General features: G+C 36.8%; 1 protein-coding gene across 3 annotated transcripts in view; it reads left to right on the top strand.

Annotated features, from left to right (window-relative positions):
* The window catches only part of NUBPL (NUBP iron-sulfur cluster assembly factor, mitochondrial), a 220,595-nt gene extending 196,817 nt beyond the window's left edge, over nt 1-23,778 (top strand). For 2 of the 3 annotated variants that reach the window (XM_047794980.1, XM_047794982.1), the window contains 2 exons: nt 3,804-3,924; nt 21,914-23,778. In XM_047794980.1, the coding sequence (XP_047650936.1) occupies nt 3,804-3,924; nt 21,914-22,095 (303 nt within the window). In that variant the 3' untranslated portion in view covers nt 22,096-23,778. Of the gene's footprint in view, nt 1-3,803; nt 3,925-7,755; nt 7,839-21,913 lie in introns of all 3 variants that reach the window. The other variant, XM_047794981.1, reaches the window with a different exon arrangement.
* Nucleotides 23,779-24,116: the final 338 nt, after the last annotated feature.

Raw genomic sequence — 24,116 nt, 5'->3', positions numbered from 1 at the left:
TCACCGCAGCATATGGAGGTTCCCAGGCTAGGGGTCTAATCAGAGCTGTAGCCACCGGCGTATGCCAGAGCCACAGCAACACCAGGTGGGAGCCAAGTCTGTGACCTGCACCACAGCTCAGGGAAATGCCGGATCCTTAACCCACTGAGCGAGGCCAGGGATCGATTTGTTAATTGCTGAGCCACAACAGGAACTCCTGTGGGAAGTTTTTGTTTGTTTGTTTGTTTGTTTGTTTGTTTGTTTGTTTTCCTTTTTGCCATTTCTTAGGCCGCTCCTGTGGCATATGGAGTTTCCCAGGCTAGGGGTCGAATCAGAGCTGTAGCCGCCAGCCTATGCCGGAGCCACAGCAACGCGGAATCCGAGCCATGTCTGTGACCTACACCACAGCTCACAGCAACGCCCGATCCTTAACCCACTGATCGAAGCCGCAACCTCATGATTCCCAGTCAGATTCGTTAACCACTGTGCCATGACGGGAACTCCCTGTGGGAAGTTTCTAAGATGAGAGAAGTCTGTAAGAGTTAAATGGAGTTAGTTTAGTCACAGCAACCTAGGAAGCAGTATTAGGGCATTTATCCTTTAACTTGAAGAAGCTACATATTATCAGTAATAGAGCCAAGCTTACTTGTCACAACCTCTTAGTTTTTAACATAAAGGGTGTTTATCTCTAAATTGTTTTAACTATTATCAATAAATTATGTTTAGACATATATGTAATTATGTCTGTACATATATAGATTTTGATTATACAATATATACTGTATAGATATAAACTATATATAGTATAGACTATAGTGTCTATATGTTGATTCTATAATGTATACTATATAGATATATATTATAAATTATATGTATCTATGTACAGTGTACCTATATTACTGTATTAATGTTATTTTCACCAGAACACACACAAAAAATTAAAATTAAAAAAGAAATCATAAAGAAGAGAGAGAAATTCGAATACTTTCTTCCTATGCCCCTGTATCAGCCAGTATGGGCTGGTTATATGTACTAACAACCCTCAAATCAAAGGCTTAAAACAATACAAGTTTTATTTCTCTCAGGCTACATGTCCACTATGGTTTGGCTTTAACACTCCTCTGCGTTGCTCTTCCTCTGGCACCCAGACGTTCTGGAAGCTTTCTAGTCCCAGGGACAGAGGGAAACATAATGGGGAATTAGCACTTAAATCTTCTGCCTACATGTGACACATGTCATTTCAGCTCACATTTCATTGTCCAGAACAAGTTGCATGTCCTCACCTAATTGCAGAGAAGAAAAATCCTAACCTTGTGCACAGGAGAAAAGTCCTAGACGGAGAAGAACTGTGCAGGAGGAAAACTAGAGTATTTTAGACAGCATGAAAAACTATCACCTCTGAAATGACTGATTTCAGAGAACACAGCCCTGGATTTGTGCTTGTCTAAGAAAATAAACACACAAAGACAAGTCCTTTTAGTTTTTTTCCATTCCATGTTGTTTTTAAAACCCTGCATCCTGAGAAATGAGTCTCCTGCTCCATGGGCATAGTGGTCTCTCTTGCTTAAAAACCTTTTGATGGCGTGTCTTTGCACTTAGGTATATCTAACATGGCCTGCAAGCCCTGCCTTTCAGGCCTCATCTCGCACCACTCACCCTGTACCCCAACCATACTGCCTTTCGATTCCTTAAAGGAGACATGTGCTCCTACTTTTGTCTTGAGTGTGTTTCTTCCCTTTCTCCTTGTTTTTGCCTGCTTATTCTTTAACTTTTAGGTCAGATATTTCCTGAAGGCAGTCCTCTGTGATTCCAAGGGTAGATAGAGTCCTCTTTTCTGCTGCAGTCTCAATACTCTGTACTTTGCTTCCAGAGAAGCTGTTCCAGTGTTTAAAATAGATTTTTGTACTAATTGTTCAATCTGTTTCTCCAATTAGCGTGCAAGCTCCAAGTCTTTCTTGCTCACCACTGTGTGCTACTCCTTGTGTTTAGCTCAGTTACTGGCAGATAATAAGATCTCATTAAATAAAGCTTGGTTATAGCTTATGTCTGTGACATTTATGTAGTCTATATAAGAACATGTCTGAGACATTTATATCATAGCTAACAATTTGATAACAAGAAGTTAACCACCCAAACTACAAATACATTCTTGTTCCGTGCCTATATATCTTGGGGAGTCTAAGAGGTTCCAGAGTAGGAATATTTTTCCCGTTCTCTCTGGATTAGAATATATCTCACCTAAATTTTCACCTTAAGTGTTTCTCCTTTTCCCATTTCTTGAGTAGTATTTTTATGTTTAAGTTGAAAGCCTTACCGCTAGGTGATACATCACACTTAACATAAATGGCAGTAAAACTGCCCAGGCAATGAGTGTTTTATATAGCCATAGTGAATAAACAAATAAGCTGTGTGATATTAAGCTATGTTTTTCTTGTAGCTTTCTGGAGGTGATGCTGAATTACCAAAACACTGGGTGATTCATTTTTTGTGATACTTTGTATCAGCGCAAGGGCATGTGACGCTCGGAAAGTGCTTATTCACAAATTTATGTCCCTCGCTATTTGTCTTCATTTACATGTTTCGTAGGAAACCTTAGTCTTTCCTGTTTCTCTTTTCAGAAAAAATAATAGATTTGATCCCCTTCTTATTTATGTGTTTCATTGTGGACTATCAGTGCTATTCTTTATTTAAAATGCAACTGTCCTAATAGAGATGTCTCCCATTAATAATAATCTTATTGGTAGAATTGATAGGATGCTATAGACTTTGTTATCTCTAAGTCCCTGATAGCTCCATTTTTGTTGTCTCCATTTTTATTCTAGAAGAGAAGCATTCCTTCACATCAATAAGAAGTAAAAGGATCACGAATAGGGATCATATTTGCAGAATCTGTCTATTTATTCAACAAATGGTTATGAAGTATCTATTTTGTGCTAGAAGCCAGGAAAACTCAGATGGACACTTTCTATGTAGCTTTTAATGTTTGTTTCAAACAATAATATTTTGGTAAGAGCTGAGTTTCAGTCTTTTGCTAGCTGTGTGAGTTTTCTCACCTATAGAACAAGGATAATAAAAACTCATAAAGTTCTGTGAGAAGTAAATAAGATAGTACATGCAAAGCGCTTATGCCAGTGCCTGACATGTAGTAAGCACTCAGTATATGTTACCTGTTATTTAATTTACTGTGGGGCTTTTCCATGGTGAGCTTCTTAAATGTTTATTTTTCTCCTTGTCTTCCTGCTTATTTTTTCCATATTGCTCTCGGAACTAAATTTCTAAAACACAGATCTGATTGTCTGTCACTGCTTCTTTGATGCCATCTCCTCAACTTTAAAATCTTCTGTGGTTTTCTATTGTCTCAAGAAGAAAGTCTCAAATACATGGATGGCATTTAGCACCTTACCATATGACCATGACCTTTCTTACCAAACTAGCTTCTGCCTTGACACCCTCACTGGTTGCAGCCCAAATAGGCCACACAAGTTAAATTTTGCTGTGTTGGCTTGTGCTCTTGCTTCTGCCTCAACCCCTCTTCTCACCCTCAACCTGAAGAATCAGTTCTCTGTAGGCAACTCAGAGACCCCTCTTATTTTTCCCAAACAGGATTTTTTGATCCCTCTCATTTGTATCTCTTTAGCATTTACCACATTATTAATCACGTGTGTCTTGCTCTCCCACTAGCTTGAGTTCCTTGAGAGCAGAAACCATAACTTATTGATCATCGTATCACTGGAACCTAATAGACATGTGGTAAAACCTTGTTGAAATAGTGGATTGAGATTTGATTTGTTTGTTTTGATTTCACTGTGTTTTTATTATTTTAGGTTTTGGGCCTTGTTCAAAATATGAGTGTTTTCCAGTGCCCAAAATGTAAACACAAAACTCATATTTTTGGTGCTGATGGTGCAAGGAGACTAGCACGGACCCTTGATCTTGATGTTCTAGGTAAGACCACAGGATATTCTTTTGCAGAGGAAATGACAGAAAGAAAAATGGAGATGGTGATGAAGAATGTCTCAGAAACTGATGAGTTGCTTTTGGCTTTGTGTTTTAGAGTGAGTTAGTATAGTGCAGTTCTATGTCTTAATCTTTCTTTGGCTTTTTCTAATACTTTATTAGTGGAAGGCTTTTGGACTAGGGAGTTTATTCTGCCAGTTATGATAACTTTTGCTATAGATAAAAACTGCCTGTAACTTGAATCTGAGAAGAGAATTTTATAGCTTGAGTACTATGATTTGAAGTCCACATTTTCAATAATGTTAAGTTAGGAAGACCCCTCTCAGTATAAACAGATATGTCTGTTCTGTATGTTATAGCAACCTTTGAAAATGTCAGTTCATGGTGTGTATGAAGACATGCCTTCCTAATCAGTTTTGAATTTATTAGTCCTTATGCTCTAGAAAAACAATATTTTCTGTTTTCTATAATCATTTTATATATAATTTTTTATTCTGTAACCTTTTTATGCCATGTTTATTAAGTATAGCACCCAAAATTTACATTGTCCGTACTATTCATGTTACTGACTCAAAGGATTAATTAGTGTTTTGAGAAGAAGTAAAATCATGGGTTAGGTGAGCAAAAGACAGACTTTGGATAAAACATGATTCTAAAAAAAATACACAAGCAACTTAATGCACTTTTTAGTAAACACTTTTGATTTTCTACTTATGAATTTCTGTTCTGGGCAAAGGCAGATTTTAGATGCTCAAATACATGGATGAATAAGGGAGGCATAGAGTGAATTATTAGTTTTAAATAGTTAACAGGATCCCTTAGAGATCAAGGAATTTTAGATCATTCTTTATAATAATTAAGTTTCTAAAAGTTGATGTTAAATGTATTATTATTATACATTTGTACTGTAGCAGCTACTATAGTACCAGGTGAATACTAATGATATATTTTGATACATTGCTGTAATTATAGCTACTAATTATATTCTGCAACTGTTTTCCATTTAACTAACCTAGAAAGTTCAATTTCCCAGACCTGCGTAATAACATAACAGATTGACATTCACTTATGTAATAAAGTAAATGTGTAATTATAATGGCATTATTGAATTATGCTGACAATATTATAATTCCCTAATTTATGAATGGGTGGTATGATTTTGTAAGTAAGTTATTTAGAATTTGAAACACATCTCCTAGAGAAACAATCTCACATATGGAAGTTATATTTTAACCAACAGCTCATAAATGTACATGTATTCTAACAATAATCAGAGACACTGATTACTGATCACAGAAACTGGATAGTGCCATAGACTGTTGTGTCTCAAAGTATATGGGAAAAATAATTTAGAGTTCTGACATAGAACACTTCTCCTTTTAATGTGGTCATGGAGGCCCCTGGGAATCTGCCATGAATTAGAGCAGGGGCTCTGGTAATGAAGAGGTTGGAACTGGAAATGAGGAACTGAAATCAGGGAAAGAGCTCTCCAACTCTGGCCTCCTGACTGGGTGAAACCCCCAGTACTCTTATTTGTCCTTTACTGACTCTCTGGCTGCCTCTTAATTTGTTTTCATCTGTGGGGCTGTGTTTCAAATGATTATTTGGTAAAATTGCTCTTAAGAACTTGCTCCATATTCACCTACAGGGATAGTTTATGCATAGTAGTTAAGATCGCAAATGATCTCACTTCCGTTTCTGAAATGTACTTCCTTCAGCCCTGGCCCCTCAAAAATGCTTTTCAAGGCCAATCTGAACCTCACCCACTTCCGTTACCTTTACTCTTTTTTTATCCTTCTCGGTATACTTCTGTTAGCCCATTACTGCTTTTACTATGCCACCTATTTTCTAATAAGATTTCCCTCTCTCTTATTGTTCCCTTCTGTGGATAGTGAGTCTTTGGAGCACAGAAATGATATCAATAGGTGGCTATATAGAGAAGGTTTTACTTTTTCTTTTCTTCCGTTACTAGAGTAAAAATGAAACCATTGGGAGTTCCCATTGTGGCTCAGTGGTAACAAGCCCAGCCATTATCCATGAAGATGTGGGTTTGATCCCTGGTCTTGCTCAGTGGGTTAAGGATCTGGTGTTGCTGTAAGCTGTGGTGTAGGTCACAGATGCAGCTTGGATATGCAGCTATAGCTCCGAGTTAGCCCTTAGCCTGGAAACTTCCATTTGTCACAGGTGCGGCTGTAAAAAAAAAAAAAAAGAAAAAGAAAAAGAAAAGAAAAAAGAAAGAAATGAAAGTATTCAGGATTTCTTACTATATAATGGAAATTCGTAAATCAAGAGAAAAACTTTATGGGTTTTTAAGTATTTTCTATAACATATCTTCTCCTGCCTGCACCTGTGACAGCTTCCTACAGTCTAAAGTTGATCACAGAATAGATATCAAATTAATGAAAATCTGATTTTTAAATGGTTACTGAAATATTCATGGATTTTTTTCATTTGGCTCTTGAACATTTAGGAAAGACTTAAAGTTGGTTAAGATCTCAAAACTTACTGATAACAGGACAATGAAATATCTGTTCCTCCCTGTACTTCATAATGTAAATTGTAGTAGGTTTGTAATTTTGTAGCATATTCTTTTTTTGCATTATTTACATTGCATGGCATGGTGCTAAATGAATTCCTTATATAAAACACACACAAACATGTTTCAATGACCTTTGCATGAACTTGGAGTGGTTCTAAGAATGTTGAGTACCATGACAAGTCAGCTCTTCTTACTTAAGACTCAATTTACTGCATTTTAAATCTCAACCTTTTGAAAGGCTTCACTTGTGATGATATGGTAGAAAGAGTCAATTGGATGATGAATCAGAGCACTTTTCCTCTAAATTCTACTACCTGCTAGTAGTATATTCCCAGGAAAGACACACATCCTTTCCAACCTCAAGTCTGAATATTGGAGGTTTTTATTGTATATTTCTTGAGATCTCATCAAGCTCATAAGTTATATGTAATGCTATACAGATTAATACATAATAAAAAAAATAATTCTGATAAAGAGGCAGATAGTTGAAATAATGGGTCTACCAGCCTGCTTTCCAGCAGTTCTCTTGGCCCATTTATCTGCCAACATGTGGAAGACCATTTTGTTGTACTTTTTTGAAACTATTTTACCACCTTATCTTTTCCTCTTCAGCTTCCTCTTATAATGTGGCATTGTATATACATATATATCAGTTATTATAAAGAGAAATAATTTACAAATGTCTTTTAAGCCATTTCTTGCTAGAAGACCTCCAGCAAAGAATTAAAAATCAGAAACATTATCCCTTGATTGGCTGCCATACAACTTTCATATATGTGTAATCACTGTACCACCCTCAAAGGGAATACTTTGCCTCTAAATTTTTTTTTCTTTTTCTTTTCTTCTTCTTTTTTCTTTTTTTCTTTTTGTGGCCATGCCTGTAGCATATGGAAGTTCCCAGCTAGGGGCTGAATCAGAGCTGCAGCTGCCAGCCTATACCACAGCCACAGCAAGGCAGGATCTGAGCTGCATCTGTGACCTACACCACAGCCCATGGCAACACTGGGTCCTTAACCCACTGAATGAGGCCAGGGATCAAACCCTCATCCTCATGAATACTAGTCAAGTTTGCACCTCTGAGCCTTAACAGGAACTCCCACCCCTAATTTTCATTTGAAATTCTTTTTTCAAAGATTTAGCAGTTTGAGGATAGTCAGACTCAAGTTGATTTAAATTGGTTTAGTTTAGATTTTGTTTCTTTCAAAAGTTCAAAAAGTAAAATTTCATATGCCTTATATAAACTTTTGTGGTACTAATGGATATCCGATGGGCTCTTTTAGGAGACATTCCTTTACATCTTAATATAAGGGAAGCTTCAGATACAGGCCAGCCAATTGTGTTTTCACAGCCTGAAAGTGATGAGGTAAGTTATATTTCTAAAGAAGTACTTTAATTTATTTTCTAAGGATATATATTTTTTCATATGTAGAAAGAAAGGAAGATCAAGTTGATCTATTTGTGATGCTTATATTAAACAAAGATTAGTTAACTTATCCAAAGCACCTTTTAGTTACTATTTTTATATAGTAGACATGCCAGTACTGGCTCTGAATTATCAGCTGAACAATTTCACCCACAAAGAATTGTCACCCAACTTGTTTTCTCATGAAGAGCGGTGAGAGTTTGTAGAGGTCTTATCTTGCTGTCTAGTTGTATCTAGCTGCCTGAGGTTATTATGTTTCAGTATTAGAAGTTCAGCTGATTACTGGGAGAAGGAAATCTAATATAAGAAAATGTTGAGTTGGATATAGGGAAACCTTTAGAGATGGGATTTTCATTGTGTTTATTGTAATAAATATGATGGGGGAGGTGAGGTGGGAAAATTTAGAGTCTTTCATTAGCTAATATCCTTGGGGTTACAGTTGATAGATTTTCAAGATTGCTGAAATTTTATAACTTTAAGCATAAAATCTCTTATTTTACTCCTTTTTAAAATAGAAATAAAATCTGTCATATATATCTCTTCTTTCCTAAGTAGCACTTGCTGTTTAAGTTAGAATCTGAGCCATCATCTGGTATATCACTTTTGATGTCTTTTTTGTGCTCCTTTGCCAAACAGCCCCCATCTTATAGTTTCTTAGTTTCTCCCCTCAGCTATTGAGTATAACTTTATAGTTCTGTTATTTTGCCCATCCATCATAACTACTACCCCCTTCATTCTAGTTTGCTTCCTCTAATTTTATGTGAACTAGAAGATAAAGGGGCCAAACTTGGTTAGAACTGTGAATAAAATAAGAGCAAAATTGATAGTCAGGTGTCTCAAATTGGTAAAGTATATTGATTTTGCATTATCTCTTTCAGGGGCCAAGAGCTCCTTTTCCTTTCTTAAGGGTTGGCAGTTATTATCCAGGTGATTGAGTTGCTGGGAATATGATCTCTAAGTAAATATAGTGTAGCACTTATCATTGTTTTTCTTTTCTCTGACTTTTAGGTGATAAATGTTAAATTTCCTTTTCAGCCTTTTCTTAGAAATCTTTCAGATAAGCAAAAACCATAACCTTTTATTACTTTCATAATTGAAATCTGGCAATCCCAACTACCATAGGTGTACTTTATGCAGTGAATGAAACATTGTATGAAAATCGAGGTTTTTTTTTTTAATTACCCACTTTCCTATGCCTCCTAAGAAAGACTATTTAGAGACATTGTATGGTGATGCCTGATGAATAAGAATAATTACTTACAAGTTTATTACAATTATGAATTTAGATTTTTAATACTTTTCCATCTGATCCTTATTGCTTTTTTCTTTGAGATTCTCCAAAAGCAACATCATTTCAAGAAAATTAAAGGAATGTAATATAATAGAGAACACAGAGCAACCATCAAAAGATAATATAATTTAAAACTGTAAACAACAGTTTGTAGAGATTTTTGGAGTTACATGTTTTTAAAATCTCATATGCATTTGCATAAACATTAGACCTATTTTACTGTTCTGGATGACATTTATGGGAATATGAACAAGCTAACCCTTTGAGATTTAAGTTAGATTTGATTTGGTATGATCTCTGCAAAACTAGTGAGAATTTCATGTACCACGTCATAAAACTTACATATGAAGACTTATGCCTTGTATTTGAAGACTTCTGAGCAATTTTAAGATTTAGACATGTCCATGAAAAGGAAAAAAAGTGCAGTCTTGTATTTATTTTATTTCCATAGAAGTTATTATTCCTACCCTTAAAACTGTAGACATTCATTATTATTAATCATCTTCCTAATATTAATAGTAGTTATAGTGTACTGGACATTGTTAGGTATTTGCATAATTTCCATGCCCATAACAACTTCAAGCAATATATAAATAGTCTCCATTTTGCAAATGAGGAAACTGAGGCTCATGGAAGCTAAATAATTTCCCCAAAGTCCTAGAACTAATAAATGGTAAGATGTGATTAAAAAGCAAGTCTGGGAGTTCCTGTCGTGGCGCAGTGGTTAACGAATACGACTAGGAACCATGAGGTTGCGGGTTTGGTCCCTGCCCTTGCTCAGTGGGTTAACCATCCGGCGTTGCCGTGAGCTGTGATGTAGGTTGCAGACACGGCTCAGATCCTGAGTTGCTGTGGCTCTGGTGTAGGCCGGTGGCTACAGCTCCGATTCAACCCCTAGCCTGGGAACCTCCATATGCCGCGGGAGCGGCCCAAGAAATAGCAACAACAACAACAAAAAGACAAAAAAAAAAAAAAAAAGCAAGTCTGGTCCTTTTCAAATGTTGGCCTCTTTCCATTTTTTCACCTTTTGGGTCCTCTGCTAATAGCTATGATTTCTTCAATTTCTTCTAAGAAGTGAGTACAATACTTAGGTACATTAATTACATTATCTTATTTGATTCTCATAGCCTATTTATGAGATAGGTATGATAGTTTTCATTTTTCAAATGAAGAAGCCGAAGATGAAGAAGCCGAGATTCATTTACTATAAGAGATTTATCCAAGGTAGTATTAGAGGCTATTTCCACATCCAGCTCTGAAACCATAACCCATGCGTCCTCTTGCCAATACAGTGTCTACTCTCCTTCATAACTAATTGCAAAATTAGTTCAGTGTCTATTGTGTATACTTAGACAAGCATTCAGTTTACCTCCTTTTTCGTATACAGAGATCTAGAGAAGAGGGTGAGCAGACTGTTCCCCTCAGGTGCCATTGGTGTGCACAGCCACAGGGCAATAATACAGAAGATCTTAACCTGGGTCTGAGAATCCCCTGGAGTTATGTGCATTCTTCTGAAGAATGAACAAGAGCTTTATTAGATTCTCAAAGAGGTCTCTGTATGAAAGGGAAAGCATTAATCTGTATTAGTTTAGGATTTCATTACCAAGAATGCCACTTTCTAAGTGTGACCTTAGGCAAGTTCCCTCATGTCTCTAAACCTTTTTCTCCATCTGTAAATTGATATCATAATGAGGAGGATTAAATGAGATGACCTTGTGAAAATACTTTGAAATATGCTGAGTAGAATACAACTGTGAGTATTTACATCTTCTGCAATGTCCTATACAAGATGTCATGGTAGTCTTTCTTCTGCCCTTTATCAAAGGGTTGAGTCCATTTATGTCCTCCCGCTTACACAGCTTCAAGTAAATGCCGCTCTTTGGTGTCAGTTAAAAATCAGAAAAGAATTTGAATCATGGGATAAGGGTAGAGTTTTCAGCTTTAGCTTTAAAGGTGTTAAGTCCTAGATATTAGGAAGCTGTGGCTGAATCCTGGAATCAGGATCCTTCTGGTTATTCTTGTGGTGAATTTTACCTCCTGATAACCCCCTTCCCTTTTCCCCTATGAACTCAAATAGAAATATGCTCCCAAAAGATAGTCACAGCCTCTCAACAGATTCCATGTTGTATGCATGAAAGCTTAATGCCCATTCTACTTGAATGTCTTCATTTGAAGAATGAAAGAAATGTTTACTTGCCAACATAGTAAACTTATGCAGAAGTTAATGAAATGGAATCTGTAGAATTATTTGTTAATTGTTAGCCCTTTAGGTTGACGCTTTTTATTGTTTGCTTTTAGGGTTGCGTATAGGCAAATTTATTAATCAGTAAAAATTTCATCTTCAGCTTTTTGTCTTCTTTCTCATTCCACCTCCTTTTCTCCATCTTCCATCACCCCTGCTTCTCAGCACCAGGTTCCAGGGCTCTCATTCTCTGCCCACAATTTCTTTCAAAATTAGGCGATAGAGATTTAACTCTCCCAGTAACATTTAACTTTCAGAAGAGGCAAATACTAAAAAGACAGTGATTAATTGAAAGGTATGAATTGTGCTGAATTTGAGCATCATTGGAAAAGCTGAGAGGGGTTATAGTACCAATTAAAAAGCACCAGTAGACTGCCGCCTACTCAGCCATAGTGCCAGCCTTCTGCACCTGTGGATCACCGAGGACAGAGTAATTCAAACTCCAAATGCGAACAGTGTAAAATAGCCAGAGAAAGCCATAGAGAAAGGGAGAGCAAGTGGACCCTTAGGATGCACCACTCTTAAATTCAGTAGCACTTCCTCTTGTTTGTGTAATTATAATTGTTCATTCAACTATATCCACCTTTTGAGGACACAGTGATGGACCCATGATTGACTGTTAATTTTGTGGTTTGATCCTTTTTATCAAGTAAAAAACTTAGTATTGATATGTTGAAAGTTGTATTATAAGATATTTCTGGTAGACTTTCAAATATAAGTAGAAACTTTATCTTATAAATTTCTAAATTATTTCATAGTCTTAATATGAACTTAAAATATTTAAAAACAAAGACAAAGGAAAAAAAAAAACTCCCTAAAACTCCTTGGACTTTGGTTGCCACCCAGTTCTTTTACTTGGTAATGAGAGAAAAGACAAATAAGATCCAGCTGTATTACCTGTGCCTCTAAACGGTCCAGTAAAAGATCTTGAATAGGAGGGAAGGGTTAGTCTGTATAAAGTTAAGTTGATGAGAAAGAGTATTAATAATTTGAGAAATCTAAATTATATTTTTTGCATTCGTGTCCATATTTGCTTTTTACTAGTTATGGATTAAACAAAAGGAAGAGATTTAATTTACTTATTCCTCAGGCAGGAAGAGTGTCAAAAGGGACATGTTATTTATGAGCCCTTCAATGAGACTGTAAATTACTTGAGGATGTAATAGTAATAATAGCAGCTACTAATATTTATAATTTGCTTCATATGTTCCAGTACTTTATTCTTATTTAATATGCCCCTAAGCCCATTGAGGTATACTATTATTGTAACTATTTTACAGATATGGAAACTGAGCGTAGAATGGCCAATTAACTTACCCAAGACCAGTGCTAATAAATGATGGAATTAGGATTTTAAACCATGCGTGTCTGACCTCAAGGCCCCAACTAATTACCTTCTGCCTCCCTAATATCATTCCATCCCACAGATATCCCAGCACAATGCCTTGCACACAATAAGAACCAAAAAGTATTTGTTGAAGTCATCCTGCATTGGCTTAAAAAAATTCAATCTCAACATTTTTGTGGAAATTGAAACTGTTAAACTAAGCACTTTTAGTGGTTCCTCAGCAAATGACAATCTGACCATTACTTTGAGTGGGATATATTGAAAATGTGAGCTTAGAGAGACAGTCCATTAAAAAGCAAAGGTTAAATGTAGCAAATTTGATTCTTCTGGGATCATTCAGTATTTTGTGTGATCAGATAGGTGTATGTCTCTAACATAAGAAATAAGAGGTTATAGAATGATGGTCTTGTCTCAGCTTGCTTAGTGAACTTTAAATTTTCGTCATAAAATATTAGGCTTAAATACCTAGAAAAGCTACTAGAGGATTAGAAAAAAGTGTTTATAAAGATGCATGGATGAAAATCAGCACATTTAGATTTAAGAGAAACATCTTTATGAAGTACATGTAATTTCCATTTTTAAACAAAATATGTTGTTTCTGGTAACTGTAACAGACTGAAACCATTTTTAGACAAAGCATTATGATTAAAATTACTCTTAAATTTTGGATTTACTGTTTAATGTGTGATGTGGTAGGAGGAGGTGGGCTTTGCAGTCGCGTGGACTTGGGTCTGAATGTTCTCTAGCCTGCTAACTTTGTGACTTTGAGCAGGCAACTCCCATTTCTTCATCCAAGTTGAGTCAGAAGTATTTATTTTACACAAGTGAGATAAATATATTCAAAGTACTTGGTAGATTATGTACTTAGTAAAAAAGTATAAGGCTTTATTCGTATTTTGAGAGCTAATGTTTTTTTGTTTTATTGAAGTATAGTTAATTTACAAGGCTGTGATGATTTCTGCTGTATAACAAAGTGACCCAGTCATACATATTCACATATCCATTCTCTCTCAGATTCTTTTCCCACATAGATTATCACAGAATATTTGGTAGAGTTCTCTATGCTATACAGTAGGTCCTTGTTGGCCAGTCATTCCATATATCTCAGTGTGCATATGCCAATCCCACAGCCCAGTTCATCTCTCCACCCCCCTGCCACCTGTCCCCTTTGGTAACCATAAGTTTTCCAAATCTGTGAGTCTGTTTCTGTTCTGCATATAAGGTCATTTGTATCCTTTTAGTTTTTAGATTTCACATATAGGTGATATCATATGATGTTTTATCTTTTACTAACTTCACTTAGTATGATAGTTTCCAGGTCCATCCATGTTGCTGCAAATGCCATCATTTCATTCTTTTTTTTATGGCTGAGTAATATTCCATTGTATACATGTACCACATCTTCTTAATCCATTCATCTGTGGATGGACATTTAGATTACTTCCATGTCTTGGCTATTGTAAATACGGTTATAGTGCACATTGGGGTGCATATATTTTTTCAAATTATGGTTTTCCCTGGATAGATGCCCAGGAGTGTTGGTTGCTGGATTGTATGGTAGTTCCCTTTAGTTTTTTGAGAAACCTCCATACTGTTTTACATAGCAGTTGCACCAGTATACATTCTCACCAACAGTGTAAGAGGGTTTCCTTTTCTCCACAACCTCTCCAGCGTTTTTTTTTTGTTGTTGTTGCTGGTTTTTTTTGTAGACTTTTGGATGATGGCCATTCTGACTGGTGTAAGGTGGTACCTCATAGTAGTTTTGATTTGAATTTTTCTAATAATTAATGATGTTGAGCATCTTTTCATATGTTTTTGGCCATCTGTATATCTTCTTTGGAGAAATAACTATTTAGATCTTCTGCCCATTTTTTTTTAATTAATTTATTTTTTGTCTTTTTGCCTTTTCTTGGGCCGCTCCCACGGCATATGGGAGGTTCCTAGGCTAGGGGTGTAATCGGAGCTGTAGCTGCCAGCCTACACCAGAGCTACAGCAACGTGGGATCCGAGCCACATCTGCAACCTACACCACAGATCATGGCAATGCTGGATCCTTAACTCACTGAACAAGGGCAGGGATCGAACCCGCAACCTCATGGTTCCTAGTCGGATTCGTTAACCACTGCGCCACGACAGCAACTCCCTCTGCCCATTTTTTGATGAGGTTGTTTGTTTTTTTGATATTGAGCTTCAGGAGGTGTTTGCATATTTGGAGATTAATCCCTTGTCCGTTTCTTCATTTGCAAATATTTTCTCCCATTCCATGGGTTGTCTTTTTGTTTTGTTTAGGGTTTCCTTTGCTGTACAAAAACTTTGAAGTTCAATTAGGTCCTATTTGTTTATCTTTGTTTCTATTGTCATTACTCTAAGTGGTGGATCTGAGAAGATATTGCTGCAGTTTATGTCAGAGAGTGTTCAGCCTATGTTTTCCTCTAAGAGGTTTATGTTATCCAGTCTTACATTTAGGTCTTTAATCCACCTTGAGTTTATTTTTGTGTGTGGTATTAGAGAATGTTCTAATTTCATTCTTTTGGATGTAGCTGTCCAGTTTTCCCAGCACCTCTGTCTTTTCTCCATTGTATATTCTTGCCTCCTTTGTCATAGATTAATTGACCATAGGTGCTTGGGTTTATTTGTGGACTTTCTGTCCTATTCCACTGATCTATATTTCTGTTTTTGTGCCAGTATCATACTGTTTTTTCATGGCTGTAGCTTTGTAGTATAGTCTGAGGCAAGGGAGCCTTATTTCTCCAGCTCCATTTTTATTTCTCAGGATTGTGTTGGCTATTTGGTGTCCTTTGTATTTCCAAACAAATTTGAAAATATTTTGTTCTAGTTCTGTGAAAGATGCCATTGGTAATTGGATAGGGATTGCATTGAATCTATAGATTGCCTTGGGTATTTTGGTCATTTTGACAGTACTGATTCTTTCAATCCAAGAGCATGGTATACCTTTCCATCTGTGTCATCTTTGATTTCTTTCATCCAGATCTTGTAGTTTTCAGAAAACAGGTCTTTTATCTTTTTTGATTTATTCCTAGGTATTTTATTCTTTTTGATGTGATAGTAAATGGGATTGTTTCCCTAATTTCTCTTTCTGAAAGAGAAATTATATTGTTAGTATATAGAAATACAGTCAATTTCTGTGTATTAATTTTGTATCCTGCAACTTTACCAAATTCAGTGATGAACCCTAACAGTTTTCTGGTAGTGTCTTTAGGATTTTCTGGGTACAGTATCATGTCATCTGTAAATAGTTTTACCTCTTCCTTTCCAATTTGGATTCCTTTTATTTAGTTTTCTTCTCTGATTGCTATGGTTAAGACTTAAAAAAACTATGTTGAATAGAAGTGGTGGGAGCAGACATCCTTGTCTTATTCCTGATCATAATAGAAATTCTTCCAGCTTTTCATATTGAGAATGATTTTAGCTGTGGGTTTGTCATATATGGCCTTTATTATGTTGAGGTAGGTTCCCTCTATGCCTACTTTCTGCAGGGTTTTTTTGTTTGTTTGTTTTTGTTGTAATCAGAAATAATTTTGGGCTTTGTCAAAAAGCTTTTTCTGCATCTATTGAGAGGATCATATGGCTTTTATTCTTTAGTTTGTTAATGTGGTGTAGCATGCCAATTCATTTGTGGATATTGAAAAATCCTTGCATCCCTGGGATAAATTCCACTCGATCATGGTGTATGATCCTTTTAATGTATTGCTGAATTCGGTTTGCTAGTATTTTGTTGAGGATTTTTGCATCTATGTTCTTCAGTGATGTTCACCTGTCATTTTCTTTTTTTGTGTGGTATCTTTGTCTGGTTTTGGTATCAGGGTGATGGTGGCCTCATAGAATGAGTTTTGGGGTGTTCCTTCCATTGCAGTTTTTTAGCATAGTTTTAGAAGGATAGGTGTTAACTCTTCTCTAATTTTTGATAGAATTCACCCGCGAAGCCATTTGGTCCTGGACTTCTGTTTGTTGGAAGTTTTTACTTTTTTTTGTCTTTTCTAGGGCCGCAACCATGGCATATGGAGGTTCCCAGGCTAGGAGTCTAATCAGAGCTGTAGCCCCAGGCCTACACCAGAGCCAAAGCAATGTGGAATCCAAGCTGCATCTTCGACCTACACCACAACTCACGACAACACCAGATCCTTAACACACTGAGCAAGGCCAGGGATTGAATCCACAACCTCATGGTTCCTAGTCGGATTCGTTAATCACTGAACCATGATGGGAACTCCATGTTGGAAGTTTTTTAATCACAGTTTCCGTTTCAGTACTTGTGATCTGTCCATTCATTTTGTTTTTTGAATTTCTTCCTGGTTTAGTATTGGAAGATGTATCTTTCTAATAATTTGTCCATTTCTTTGAGGTTGTCAATTTTGTTGGCATATAGTTGCTTATAGAAGTCTCTTAGGATCCTTTGTATTTCTAGAATGTCCATTGTAACTTCTCCTTTTTCATTTCTAATTTTATTGATTTGAGCTTTCTCCCTGTCTATCTTCTCCTTCTGGTACCCCTATAATGCAAATGTTGTGTGTTTAAGATTGTCCCAGAGTTCCCTTACGCTCTCCTCATTTATTTTCGTTTTTTTCTTTATTCTTTTCTGCATCAGTGATTTCCACCAGTCTTCTCTTCCACCTTGTTTATTCACTCATTTATTCTTCTGCCTCCTGTAATCTGCTATTGGTTCCTTCTAGTGAAGTTTTTATTTCAGTTACTGAATTTTGGATGTCCACTTGTTTAATCTTTACATCTTCTATTTCTTTGTTCATCTTTTCTTCTAATTTATCAATCCTTGCCCCTCCAGTTTTTTCCCAACATCTTGGATCATCTTTACTCTCATTATTCTAAAGTCTTTTTTATGGACGCTGCTATCTCCATTTCGCTTAGCTGTTTTTCTGGGGTTTTGTCCAATTCCTTCATCTGGCTTATATTCCTCTGCCTTTTCATTTTGTATATCTTTTCATCTGGTCTCCTTTTTTGCACGTTAGAGGGTTGAGGCCTCTCTTGCTTCTGGTTTCTGCCCCTTTGTGGGGGAAGTTCAATCAGTGGCTTGTTATAGGCTTCTCAGTGGGAGGGACTGGTGCTTGCCCACTGGTAGGTGGAGCTGAGTCTTGTCCCTCTGGGGGGTGGGGCTTTGCCTCTGGGTGTGATCAGGAGAAGTTGTGTGTCTACAAGGCCTTTAGGCTGTCTCTTTGCTGATGCATGGGGCTCTGTTCCCATCCAGCTTATTGTTTGGCCTGGGGCTTCTTAATCATGATGGGTGGCACCAGATTTTTCCGAAATGGCAGCCTCCAGGGGAGTTCATGCAGATGAATACTCCTGGCATTTCTGCCTCTAGTGTCCTGTCTCCACCTCAAACCAGAGCCACCCCTTGCTTTCCCTGGATACCCTCTATGATCTGCAGGTAGGTCTGACTCAGATTCTTATGGAGTCCCTGCTTTCCCCTGGGACCCAGTGCACATGGAATCCTGTGAGCACCCTCCAAGAGTGGAGTCTCTGTTTCTTTCAGTCCTGTGGAGCTTCTGTTACATGCCCCACTGGCTTTCAACTCCAATGCTCTGGGGGCTCCTCCTCCCAATGTGGGGTTCAGAACCCTCACTGCTGTGGGAGAGCCTCTATGATGCAGTTATTTTACCCCCACCTGGCAGATATGGAAGTGCTTATATTGTGAAAGTGCCCGTCCTACTGTCTTAATGTGGCTTCTTCTTTGTCTTCAGGATATCTTTTTTGGTAGTTTCCCATCTATTTTTATTGATGGTTATTCAGCAGTTAGTTGTAATTTTGGTGTTTTTGTGATAGAAGGTAAGCTCAAGTCCTTCCACTCTGCCATCTTGTCCCTCCAAGTTTAAAGCTACCATTTTTAAAGAAAAAATGGACTCGAATTAAATGTTAATACTTTCCTGGTAAAGTAATTTCAACTCTTATGGGTCAAACACAGTTTGGGGGGTTTTGGGGAGGGAGGTGTCTGATAGTATTCTGTTTTTTGGATAGGTGTTGAGTGCAGAAGTGGGTTCATTTCGTATAATTTCATTGACCTGTGCACTTAGGACCTATACAGATTTCTTTTTTTTAAGGCCACACCCGCAGCATATGGAGGTTCACAGGCTAGGGATTGAATTGGAGCTACAGCTCCTGGCCTTACCACAGCCACAGCAGTGCCAGATCTGAGCCACGTCTGTGACCTATACCACAGCTCATGGCAATGCCAGATCCTTAACCCACTGAACAAGCCCAGGGATTGAACCTACATCCTCATGGATACTGGTCAGATTTGTTTCTGCTGATCCACAATGAGAATTCCCTATGCAAATATTTTTTAAAATTTAGGAGTTTCCAATGTGGCTCAGCAGGTTAAGAACTCGATTTTATCTCTGTGAGGATGCAGATTTGATCCCTGGCCGTGCTCAGTGGGTTAAGAATCTGGTGTTGCCACAAGCTGTGGTGTAGGTCACAGATGCAGTTGGGTTCTGGTGTGGCTGTGGCTGTGGTATAGGCCGGCAGCTGAGGCTCCTATTCAGCCCTTAGCCTATGAATTTCCGTATACCACACGTGCAGCCATAAAAAAGAAAAAAAAATTTTTAATTATGTATCACCAATAAAAAGATGACATTTGAAAGTAGATTTATGTGTAATATCCTTACATTGTCAAGGCAAATCGTAAAAATATTAAATAGAATGGATCTGTGATTAGTTTTTTAAATTACACTGATGTTTGTAGGTTAAAAACTGACCAATATTAAACATACAACTTCCAAAGAAAAAGGTTCAAGTGTATACTTGTTTTTAAATGTTAGTATAAAAGAAGTTAACATAGATTGAATAAGAATTAAACTAGTCTTTTGGAGACCACAAAAACTTGGTAAGTAAAACTCAGATATATCAGTTATTTATATTAATATAAATAGACTAATTGTTCCTTTTAAAATCAGGCATTTCTGATTATATTCATTGGATTTTTTCAAGAAATAAGAGTCAAAATATAAGATTTAAAGTAGTAATATGAAACAAGTTTTATGCCATCACATATATTTCAACAATGAAACAAATAGCATGGCGATTACATATCAGATAACATATACTTAAAGGTTTGTCATTATTGTAATTAATATTATTTAAAATTTTTCTCCATGAACAGTTTTCTAACATATTGATTGAGGGATAACAGACATGATTGACTTTATATGTATATGTATCCACATGTACGTATTTATTCACAGGTATATACATATACATATATATACACACAGAGGTAGATATATGTCTGTGTGTGTGTGTGTATACATATACAAATTTTTTTTCTTTCTCTATGATCTAATATGTGGCAAATAAGTTTCTGATGTGAGTTGCAAATATGGATTCCTCCTTGTAGCACAGATTTATATACGTGTGTATGTATGTATATGTATATAAAATATCAAAATAGTCCTCCTGTTTTTCAAATTGCTCATTTCTTAATATGTTGTATCAACCTCATAAAGTAAATATAAGAGGGCTGTCTTAAAATTTTTCCCAAAATTGAGGAAGTATTTACTTCACGCATAGTTTTAAAAAATCAAGATATGTGGAAATTCTCACTGTGGCATAGCAGGTTAAGGATCTGGCGTTTTCTCTGAGATGGGAAAGGTTCGATCCCTGGCCCAGCACAGTAAGTTAAGGATACAGCTGTGACCCACGCCACACTGCAGCTTGGATTCAATGCCTGGCCCAGGAACTTTCATATGCTGCAAGAACAGCCAAAAAGGGAAAAAAAAACAAAGTCAAGATGTGTGAAATACAGTTAAAAGCACTTCATCAAGTCAGGGTAAAGAAACCTCAAACAGTTTTTGTTTTCTTGGTTTTCTGTTTTTTGCTTTAGGGCTGCACTCGCGGCATATGGAGGTACCCAGGCTAGGGATCCAATCGGAGCTACAGCTGTTGGCCACAGCAGTGCCAGATCTGAGTTGCATCTGCGACCTACACCACAGCTCACAGCAACTCCGGATCCTTAACCACTGAGCAAGACCAGGGATCAAACCTGCCACTTCATGGCTCCTACTCGGATTTGTTTCCACTGTGCCACCACGGAAACTCCTCAAACAGTTCTTTTACCATGTGCAAAGTTGAGAAGGTAGTCAGCCTAGGTTCAACGCCCAGCTCAGCACATCTCATACTAGATATAATGCTGTGGACAAGACTCTTCACCTTTTTGGGTCTTGGTTTTCTTCTCTAAAAAGTGGGAATAATGACAGAATTTACCCCCTTAGGGTAGCTGTGAGGATAAGTGAAATAATACTTGGCAAATATTAAGTACTCAAGTAACTTTTAGCTCTTACCAGTAGTAATAGTAGTAGTACGTACACAACTCTAAGTATACAAATGTATAAATTAATGGTTTTAGAAAACCTCATTATTGCCTTACAATTACTTTTTATAGATAAGACAGGAGAAATAAGTAGTATTTGTATTGCAGTTGTTTAAAACTTTAAAATGCAAATGCCATGACTATTGTCCCAACTGGACAGTGCAGACATTGGATTAGGCTGTGGCTCATTCAGTGCTTGGGGGCTGCTTATTGTGTTCTGTTGTCCTAGGGTCCTAAAGATGAAGAATGTGACAAATGACTCCAGAAATTCTTGCCTGATACTTAAATCTCACCAGGTGGAGTAGCCTGTAGGTACTTGGTGCTGGGATTAGACTCCATACTCAGAGAGAGTAAAGAAAATGCTTTCCAGAGACAAGCCAAGGGTGATAATGTATAGTCTTTTAAAAGACAACTGATAATTCTCATGCCAAAGAAGTTTGGCAGTATCTAACTCAGGCTATCAGTTTGTCAGAAGAAGGTGTAGTTTTTCTGCAACTAGACTGGGTTGCTAGTTTGCTGACACGAGAATTAGAGTTTAAGAAATAGTGATTGCTGCTACCAAATATTTTTTTTAGAAAGTCACCTTCCAAATAGTTAACCTCCAAATAAACTAAAATCCTTTCTCCCCTATCCTACCTGCAGTGTTTACAACAGTATCTTCTCACTATCGTATTTCTTCATTTCTCATTCAACTTTTCTTCTATTCAGTTCAACGAACAGCTATGGAAAACAGTTCATGAGTCATTTCATGACTATTGGGAAGAAACATAGAACAAACAAATCTGTTATTTTCCAGGCCAAAGCCTACCTGAGGATTGCTACCGAAGTGGTAAGAAGATTGCCTCCACCTCCAGAGTGATTCCCCAAGTGTCCTGGAAATTTGCCTGTTGCTTGGCAGTAAGACCTTTGGAATCAACAGTATGGTGGTTGAAACCTACAGAAATAATAGCAATCAGAGTTGTTTTCTTGTATCTCTAAAGAAATAATGTCTTATATTCAGGTTTGATTTTCTAAGCAATAACTCACAAAGTTTTTACATACCAATGCTTACTGCTGCATGTAGGAATTTTTTGGAAAGCTAATGTGTACCAACATCACAGAACCCCATTTTTTTTTTTTTTTATTGAGCTACCTCTGAAGGAATGATGAGTTTATATTACAAGCCCAACCTTCAATCAGGAGAGAGCTGTGATTTTTTTGTTTTGTTTTGCAGTACTACAGAGTTGGCCATTTAAAGGATTTACTAAATGTGTGTATGGACATAAGTGTGACACTTCTCCTTCAGGCAGTTTGTTCTGGGTTTGAATTCTGGACACATTCTTAATATAGATAAACTTCTGCTTCTTCATCTAGACTAGACTTTACCCCAGATTTAGTGAATCTGAATCTCCAGGAAGGGGGTCTGGACATGTGTATTTTTTAACAAGGTCATAATGATATTGTTGATTCTGATTATGGTGGCAGTAATAATAATAATGCTAACTAACATTTATCAAGTGTTTTCTTGTGTCCTTGTGGTTACTCTTCCATTCGTGGGAGTGGGAAACTGTTGTTGTCTCCACTTTACAGATAGGAAAACTGAGATATGGGAAAGTTAAGTGTCTTCCCGAGGGTTACTATTCTTGTAAATGGAACTGAGGTTTGAACTTGGGCAGCTAGATACTGGACCCTTCCTTTTGTACACCAAATAGTATCCCACATTTCCTCAAACTTATTTGACCATAATCTCCCCCATCTTCCCTTTAGGAACATTTCATGGAGTTCACATTTCAAAGAATACAGTTTGAAGAACATGTATCTTGTCTATTTGAGGCTGAGAGAGAGAGTTGTGTCAGGGGTTTCCCAAGGTCAGGTAGGAAGATTGTTTTAAGAGTCATAAGTTAATCCTAAATTATAATGAAGTGGTCTCTGACCTTTGACAAAAGTTGGGTACCTTTGCTCTGTATTTAAGGAACCAGAAAATTAGGTAAAGAGTTACATACCATTATAAACAGGTTTTCACACACTTATGTTCACATAAAAAATTGTACATGAATGTTTATAGCAGCTTTATTTGTAATAGCCAAAAAAACCCAGATTTTTTGAGTAGGTGATTGGTTAAACAAACAGTAGTGTATCCATGCCATGGACTACTACTCGGCAATAAAAAAAGAGCAAACTGTGGATACATGCAACAACCTGGATAAATTCCAGAGAATTATGCTGAATGAAAAAACTAAAAACTAATCCCAGAAGGTGTTGTGTACTATATGATTCAACTTCTAAGACATTCTTGAAATGAAAAAAAAATTACAGAAATGAAAAACAGATTAGCAGTTACCAGGAGTTAAGGAGGGGGAATGATGGTGGGGGCAGGAACTGTGTGTATGTCTATAAAAAGGCAGCATGAGGGATCCTCCTGAGGATGGAAATGCTCTGTATCATCACTATATTGATATCAGTATCTTGGTTGTGATATTGTGCAAATGTTATACTGGAGGAAATTGGGTAAAGGGCACAAAGGACTCTCCCTGTATTATTTCTTAACAGCTGCCTGTGAGTTTAGATTTTCTCAAAATAAAAATAAAAGTAAAATTTAAAAAATAAAATATGTGCTACTGTGTCTGAACTGAAATTCCTGGACCACATTATCCATGCTAATAAAAATCGTGAATAAAAGTACTGGTGCATGTACAGTAATCATCATTTATCACTTTGAGAAGGAAGTAATGACTTTTAAGTTGTAGACGTATTTGTGTTTTTATTGTCTTCTTGGAAGAGGGCCAATGTGGATAATCATGGAGTATTTCTAAATACTGTAAAGCAAGTAATTGAACCAAGCTTAACTTTATCTGGAAAAAGAATGATTTAAATGAGCTCCAGAGGTGCTTAAAGTTGTGTGCCAAAATTTAATACATCTCATGGAGAAATGGGAAAGATAGATGTTACTCAGAAATATTATGACTTGGAGAAGATCCACATGTATAGTCACCTGCTTCCTTCTCTCTCATCTACTAGTC

This window comes from Phacochoerus africanus, chromosome 9 (genome assembly GCF_016906955.1).
Source record: "Phacochoerus africanus isolate WHEZ1 chromosome 9, ROS_Pafr_v1, whole genome shotgun sequence".
Lineage (NCBI taxonomy): Eukaryota > Metazoa > Chordata > Mammalia > Artiodactyla > Suidae > Phacochoerus > Phacochoerus africanus.
The sequence above is the reverse complement of the archived record's forward strand: the minus strand, read 5'-3'. Positions and strand labels throughout refer to the sequence as shown.